The sequence below is a fragment of the Manihot esculenta genome, chromosome 1, assembly GCF_001659605.2.
Source record: "Manihot esculenta cultivar AM560-2 chromosome 1, M.esculenta_v8, whole genome shotgun sequence".
NCBI lineage: Eukaryota > Viridiplantae > Streptophyta > Magnoliopsida > Malpighiales > Euphorbiaceae > Manihot > Manihot esculenta.
This window is the reverse complement of record NC_035161.2, coordinates 4,162,955-4,170,983: the sequence shown is the minus strand read 5'-3', so window position 1 is coordinate 4,170,983 and position 8,029 is coordinate 4,162,955. Positions and strand designations below refer to the sequence as shown.

General features: G+C 36.1%; 1 protein-coding gene across 2 annotated transcripts; it reads left to right on the top strand.

The window, feature by feature from the left end:
• The first annotated feature begins 690 nt into the window (after positions 1–690).
• Positions 691–3,319, top strand: LOC110625703 (U5 small nuclear ribonucleoprotein 40 kDa protein). Of its 2 annotated transcripts, none has more exons than XM_043953931.1 (2): positions 691–1,045; positions 2,048–3,319. In XM_043953931.1, exon 2 carries the CDS (start codon positions 2,097–2,099, stop codon positions 3,132–3,134), a length of 1,038 nt encoding a protein of 345 aa, XP_043809866.1. In that variant the 5' UTR covers positions 691–1,045; positions 2,048–2,096; the 3' UTR covers positions 3,135–3,319. The 2 variants fall into 2 exon arrangements, with proteins under 2 accessions (XP_043809866.1, XP_043809862.1); XM_043953927.1 differs by having other exon boundaries at positions 694–1,045; positions 2,043–3,319.
• Positions 3,320–8,029: the final 4,710 nt, after the last annotated feature.

Below are 8,029 nucleotides of genomic sequence, written 5' to 3'. Positions count from 1 at the left end.
ATGAAAGTTGGAATTCTAATTTTAAATTTTATAAGAGAAATTTAAATCCTTTTATTTTTATTGTAATTTCTATCGGCATAAAAAAAAATTAAAACTATGTATATCTCTTGATCATAAAAAAATTTAAGGTAAATTATATTTTAATTTTTGAATTTTAGCATAATTGACGAAACGCTTTTGTTATATTTTTAAAAATAAATATTTAAATTTTTTAATTATGCTTGATATATGAATATTTTGAAAAGAAAGATTTTTTTATATACATTGTATGGTGTATAAGTATTGTAAAAAAAATTAATTTTTAAAAGTTTGGTCAGCTAATTTTTTTTAAATTAATAAAAAAATAAATAAAATGAGTGTATATTTAATCTAATGAAAATATAAAGATTTAAATATTTAATTTTAAAAATATAAAAATTCATTAATTAATTAATTTAAAATTTAAAGATTAAAATATAATTTATTTAAAATTTTATTTTTTATTAATAAAATTGATAACGGTATAATTAAAGTCCGCACTCCTGGGCAGTGTCAAAAAAAATTGTTAATTGATTTAAAAACAATAAAAAAAGTTAATTAAAGTGAAAAAAAAAAAAAAAAAAAAAAAAACTAAACAACTAAAGAACTAAACCTCTGTTTCCTTTCGAAGGATCTAAACCCTTAAAGCCCTTCATAAAAAAAGCCAAAAAAAAAAAAAAAGAAAAAAACCCTCAAATCCACATCCTTGACATTTCTCTCTCTCGACACAGCCGCCCGTCCCCTCCCCTTCCCCACTTCCGCCTCGACGCCTCTCTCTCTAGTACAGCCGCACGCCTCCCCCCGCCCCCCCGATCGTCCCTCTGCTCTTCACGCTGTCAACGTCGTTGCTGCGTCCGCTGGTCCTGGTTGCTTCTTCGCTCTCCTCCGCCGCTCCCTCTGGTCCTCGTCGCTGCATCCGCTGGTCCAGTCCTTCTACCGTCCGGTGCTAATCCTCGCCGCTGGTCCTCGTCCTCAATCACGCCTCTTCTGCTCCTCTCCACTCTAGTCTAGTCCTCGGTCACGGCAGGTTTTAATGGGTTCTGAGATTGTGGTTTCAGATGTGTGCATTCTAAGATTTGTGAGATTTATTGATGTGTGTTTCTGAAATTTGTGGAAATATTAAGATTTATATGAATGTGCTTGGAGCTGTATCTGTGAGATCTATTGAAAATTTGTCGAAATGAAGACTATTGTGAATGGATTGAGAGTTTTTTTTTGTGAGGTTGTTGAAATGGGTTTCAGAATTTTATTGAAATGTTAATCTTAGATTTCTGAAATTTGTGTAAATGCTAAGATTTATGTAAATGTCGCGAGGGTTATAATTGTGATATAAAGGCTACTGTGAATGAATTGAGAGTTGTTTCTGTGAGATTATTGAAATATTTTTCTGAATTTATTGAAATTCGAATGTGAGATTTTATGTGAATTTCTGATTTTTTTTTCCCCTTTGATTATGATTTAATCGGGTTAGGGTAGTAAATAGGTAATGGTAGACGGGTATGGGATGGATAGGGTTGTGAAATCCAATTTCTAAACGGTTTTGGATAGTGTATTTGTAAATAGATTCGGGTTTGGATACTTAAAATTTCGCTGGGACAATACCCAGTACCACCCTTACTCTTTGAATTGCTTTTCCTGTGGATCCTGGCGTCTTTGCTTTTTGTGGGATTCGTTTATGTTATGCAATTTCAGTTTTTCTTTTTAGCTATCTCAACGGTATGTATAGGATGTGACATTAGGGCTTGCTCACCTCACCTTTCAGAAAATTTGACTTCAGTATGAGATTTATTTGCTTGGAATTGGTACAATTATGTGTTCTACTTCTATGTTTGGAATTGGTACAAGTATGTATTCTACTTCTTTGTTTGGATGGGACCCCTTCTATGTTGACTTCAGAATGATTTTGCTTGTAAATTATAGTTCTAGGCTTGCCTAGTTTGTAGCTTAATAAAGTATTCCTCATTTTTCATCATGTTTATATTTTATTTTACCTGCTTAATTCTTTGGTGTTGGTTTTAATTCAGGATAGTGACAAGAACAAATAATAGGAACCCTTCTTTCAAATAGCAGAGGCCAAGATGCAAGTTGTTCCTAGAGAGGGTGATAATCCTTTGTCTGTCTCTGGTCCAAGGCCAATGGAATGGTCTACTGTTCCTTATACTGGGCCACAAGGACCTGGGCCAAATGGAAAGCAACGTACATCGAGCTTGGAATCGCCCATCATGTTACTCACTGGTCATCAAAGTGCTGTGTATACAATGAAGTTCAATCCAGCTGGCAATCTGATTGCATCTGGATCTCATGACAAAGAGATCTTTCTATGGTATGTACATGGGGAGTGCAAAAATTTCATGGTTTTGAAAGGGCACAAGAATGCAGTACTGGATCTTCACTGGACTACTGATGGATACCAGATAATATCAGCTAGTCCTGATAAAACAGTCAGGGCATGGGATATTGAGACAGGGAAACAGATTAAGAAAATGGCAGAGCATTCATCTTTTGTAAATTCATGTTGTCCTTCAAGGAGGGGGCCTCCACTCATTGTCAGTGGCTCTGATGATGGAACTGCAAAACTTTGGGATATGCGACAGAGGGGTGCCATCCAAACATTTCCAGATAAGTACCAAATCACAGCAGTCGGCTTTTCTGATGCATCAGATAAGATCTTCACAGGTGGTATAGACAATGATGTTAAGGTTTGGGACCTGCGGAAAGGTGAAGTAACCATGAAACTCGAAGGCCATCAAGATATGATAACTAGTATGCAGTTGAGTCCTGATGGCTCATACCTTCTTACTAATGGTATGGACTGCAAGCTCTGCATTTGGGATATGCGCCCCTATGCGCCACAAAATCGCTGCGTTAAGGTACTGGAAGGGCACCAACACAACTTTGAAAAGAACTTGTTGAAATGTAGCTGGTCACCTGATGGAAGCAAGGTTACTGCTGGTAGTTCAGATCGGATGGTCTATGTATGGGACACAACTTCTCGACGTATATTGTATAAGCTTCCTGGCCACACAGGATCTGTCAATGAGTGTGTCTTCCACCCTACTGAGCCTATTGTCGGATCTTGCAGTAGTGATAAGCAGATTTATCTTGGGGAGATCTGATTTCCTTGTTAGCAGTGTGTAAACGGAATTAATATTAGCAATGAGAATATTTTGGAGGCCTGTGTATCTGTACCCAGCAAATTTGTTGAATAGATTGTATTCCTCCTGTAGTTTTTGGCTAACTTTGACTTCTTTACTGATAATGCTGTATTACTTTTGTTGAAATGTCAAATTTCTAATGATCATATGTGCTTGTCTGCGGATTTGTGGTATTGCGAAGCATGTTCTAATACATGCCTGTAAACTTGTGAGTCGGACTTTAGTTTATGGAATAGGATTAGATAATCTATCGGATGGGATGGGTTGTATATGTCTGTTTTTTTTTTGTTTGTTTCTTCTTTTTTGGATAGATTTATGTTTGAGAAGAGAGAGGAATCCTTTTAATATGTGTTTTGCTTGATTATATTGTGGTTGCTCATTTTCTTGCAAATTTGCTGATGGCAATAAGACGGCAGTTTATCAATGGATCTATATACTTTCTAGCGTCTGATGGTGGGTCTATTTCTAGGATGCTCACGATAACCGCCCTTGGGTTGATCTGGTCTCTCACTTGCATGTTGGTTTCTTCTCAAGCTTCTTTCAAACTGCAACTTTCTTGAGTTTTGGTCTTCTGAGTTCATTGAGTTTGTGGGAGATGGAGGCCTTCCCGGTCCTTGTGGAGGTCTAAAGAAATCGATTTTGTATAATTTTTCTTTTATGTTTCTCTCCTTGAAACGACACTGTCCTTGTAACAGTTTTTTCTGCAGATAGTACTTTCACTGGCAGCGCCTCTTACTTTCCCCTTCTCATGAGGCCGGATTTTCTCTCTGACTCGTGTTAGACTCAATATTTTAGGGTTTTAGTTGGGCAGATGGTTCTGGATTGATCTTTAGGCTTTTGATGTTATTGGGTTGGTTTGCTTGTACTAGCTCCTTTATTTGTTTGCCATATCTTCAGCCCTTTGGACTTAATTGTATTTATTCTTGCATTAATGAATTTTTACCTTTGAAAAAAAAAAAATTACATCCACTAATGTGCGGAAGTGGAACATGCTGAACTTTCTTTTCCCGTTTTTGTTGCTATTTCCTTTCTAGTTTATAAATCAGTGAATCAAAATTAATTTGGGTTGTTGATTCTTTGTCTAATGTGAGTAAGTGAAACTCCTTATCTCAATCATTCTTGAATAATGCATGATTCTGTAATTTCCATTGGGTTTGCTTTAAACAAAAAATAAAGTGTACAAGTTAAAAGATATTTTTATGTATATTTAAAAGAAAAAAAAAATACAATTTCATTTTTTTGAATTCTTTATTTAACTAATGTATTATTTAGTAATACATAACATCAATTGAAAACAGGTAAAAAAAGTTCATCAAATCTACTAGAGAGAACAAAGAGAAAAATTTCATGAACAACTTTGTAGTTATCAGGATCGAGCCTCTTTATTTTTAGGCAGAAAGAATCCAATGTCATTAATTCTATATAGTCTCTTTAATTTGTGTTTTTCTTATATATATTTTGTTTGAATTTGATGTGATGATTTTATTTTTTTGTCAAATCAGATTAAGTTCGCTTAATGGGATGAAGACGGATAAATTGTTGGTATCAAAACTATTTTTAACTCTTTTGAGCTATTCTATGATTATATAGACTGCAACTGTCATGATTCAGTTTCGTCCATTTAGTGGCTATTTGCATGGTCGGAGCATACGGTGGTAGTTGTTATCATGCCTTAACGTTGATGGTTGGGTTCTTAGGTTCTTGTGCTTTTGGGTTATATTGCTGGTTTTGGGCTTATTGACAATCGTTTGTCCCTCGTGCTTTGATTTGGTGTTTTTTCTTTTACATGCTTAGAGATTGTAATTGTTGCTCAGATCTAGCTATTCTCGGAGTGCATGAATTTATTTTAAGCATCTGACTATTGCTTCTTCTCCCGCTTGTTGGAATTGATGGAGTTGTCGAAGGCGATCAACTTCTATTGGTTGTGGGCTTTTTCTGAAGTGGACATTATATTTTTTACTTTTTTTTTATTATAATATGTGTTTAGACGATTTCCGATACTATTTTATTTTAGTGTCGGAGATAACTTTCAACTTGGGATTTTGGTGCTGTGCTTGTGTGACATTACAACAACGTTAATTTTTTTTTGTTAATTTATAATATAATTTAAAATTTTATAATTTTTTTTATAAAAATCTTTTTTTATTATTTGAATATTTAAAAATTTTTAATTAGATCTTTATTTTTTATATTCTCGTAATATATTATATTTTTAATTTATTTTATATTTTTATAATTATAAAAATTTAATTTAAATTAATATATTCTCAATTATAAATAGTATTTATAATAAATTAATTTATTTATAATGTATTAAATAGAATAAGTAGAATTACATATATTATAATTGAACAATATATATTAATTGAAAATACAATTAGTACACTAAATATTCCGGTAGGTCGGACTTGAATTCAGTAATATTATTGAGATATTAACCATATACATTAGAAACGGATAGTATATATTCGAAATGGTTAACTATTGTGCAAACTATTTGTGAGCCACAAATAATGAAGAAAATATATTTTGTAATGAAACAATAATCATGTCGAAAAGATGTTGAACGTACTTTCGAAGTGTTGCAGTCATATTTTGTAACAGTTGCAAGGCCATCGCATTTTTGAAAAAAAAAATATTGCATTATATATTAACTGTAACAGCCCGGAAACCGATACCCTACCGTAACGGCTCTAAACTGTTCGGCGCTAGGATCCAGATCGGCTTAAGGCCGCCGGGACCCGTAGCAAGCCACTAAACATGCTAAACCTCGGGTCTAATCCCATACATGATCAAACTTTTCGAGAAAACTTAAACTTTTCATACTAATCTTTAAAACTTGTTTTACCTAACTTGGCTTGATCTATGCGCGAGAACATAGAACCTCATACCCGATGGGTCATCAAGCTAACCTTAAAATCACGTCCGCTTGGGTCAAGGGATTGAAACCCTATCTTCCCTCACGGCCGTTCAAACTCATAGCATAAAACAATTCACATCATGAAAACCTTTCATAAATCGTTTTAGAATGATCATGCATAAACCAAGGGATTCAACCAACACTAGGGCAAAGCACTACTCTATCCATTCATGACATTCACATGACATTACTAAGCTCTTCTTAACTTTACTCTATCTCTATTCAACATAGTTTTTTTCCATTCATAATCTTTATATACATCATGACTTTCTCTTTACAATCATGTCCATTAACTAAACTAGTCAAGCATACAAAACGAAGCATAACATCTCTTTATATCCATAAACATATACATACCACTATAACAAAACTAAGCTAAGCTATTACAACCAAGCCCATGCTTATACTCTGATACTTCCCATAGATCACTCTGACTTGACTTTAGCCCTGCAAAACTGGGATTAGGGGAAAGGGATGAGCTAAAAAGCCCAGTGAGTAGAAACAGAGAAAACAGTTCATTAATTACATGCTTTCATGAAATGCGCCATATCACAACTATTACACAACAATCCTTTTCACTCCCGCTTGAGTTCACGCTAGCAATCTCTTCCTCTCGCGGGTGATTTTAGAGGGTTCTCGAAACGTCCTTCCCCTCAGGGTTAGACATGACCCCAACATTCCCTCTGTCATAACTCGGCTCCGAAGGAGCTCTCATTGGGCTTTCCTACATGTACTCGCCCGACCAACAAGGACTCAATGACAGACTTACGGGCTATTGAGGTCGCCTTGGTCCACCCATCTCATCATATAATCAACAATTTATGCAATGCATCACATTCGTGAAACTAGTGCAATCATCCTATTACATATAAACATGATGCATGAGCATGCTTTAGGCATTTGATTTTATTAAAATAAAAGATTAAGTTAGTTCTACTCACCTCTGGCAGACGTTGAACTGACTCTGCAACTGCTAACACTGATGGCCTCCTCGATCCCTCGGGTCCGGTCCAACACAGGTGGACTCGAATGAGGTGCCAAACACACTCTAAACAACTCATAAACAACTCCCCAAAAACCCCTAAAAACATCACTTAAACATGCATAGAAAACACCCATGAAAAGGCTGGACAGGGCACTTTCGGCGGCACCTTCGGCGGTCGAACCCTCCCTCCAGAGACGAAACTCGGGCACTTTCGGCGGCACCTTCGGCGGCCGAAAGTCCCACTTCAGAGACGAAAGTCAGGCACTTTCGGCGGCCGAATCCTTCCTTCGGCGGCCGAAAGTCTGCTTTCAAGCCAAAACTCAGCTTTCGGGGGCAAGGTTAGGCGACCAAACCATGCATTCAAAGGCAGGTTCGGCGGCCGAACCTGAGTTCTTCCCAGAAGGGTAGAACTTAGCTTCTCATGCATTCAAGCCTCCCAAACCTTCCAAACACCCCAAAACAAGCACCCAACTTTACCAAAACATGCATAAACCCTTAACCATCCACAAAGGAGCTTAACAACTAGATTAAACTCCAAAAAAACAACATCAAAACATACCTAGATAGTTTATGACCCACAAAGGCCAAAACCATCAAAACAACCCCAAACCTTACATACTCTTTCCCAATCATGCATACTCACTCCCACAAGCATAAAGGAGCATAAACTAACATAAACTCCTCAACACAAACATCACATAACATACATTGGGCATAAAACCCACATAAATCCTAACATGCATATCTACCCATACTCTACCATTAAAACCTTCATAAAACTTTATAAAAACACTAGGGAAGCAAAGATCTATACTTACCTCTTGAAGATCGAGGGTGGAGTGATCCCTGACTCGGAGGTGTGGAGAATCCAAGCTCCAAAAGCTCCAAGCTCCCAAAACTTGATCTAAGCTTGAAAACTCTTCAAAACCACCATGGAACTCATGAAAACAT

What these genes read in the sequence shown, in the direction of transcription:
- LOC110625703 (XM_043953931.1), top strand. Translation starts at nt 2,097, where the DNA reads ATGCAAGTTGTTCCTAGAGAGGGTGATAATCCTTTGTCTGTCTCTGGT.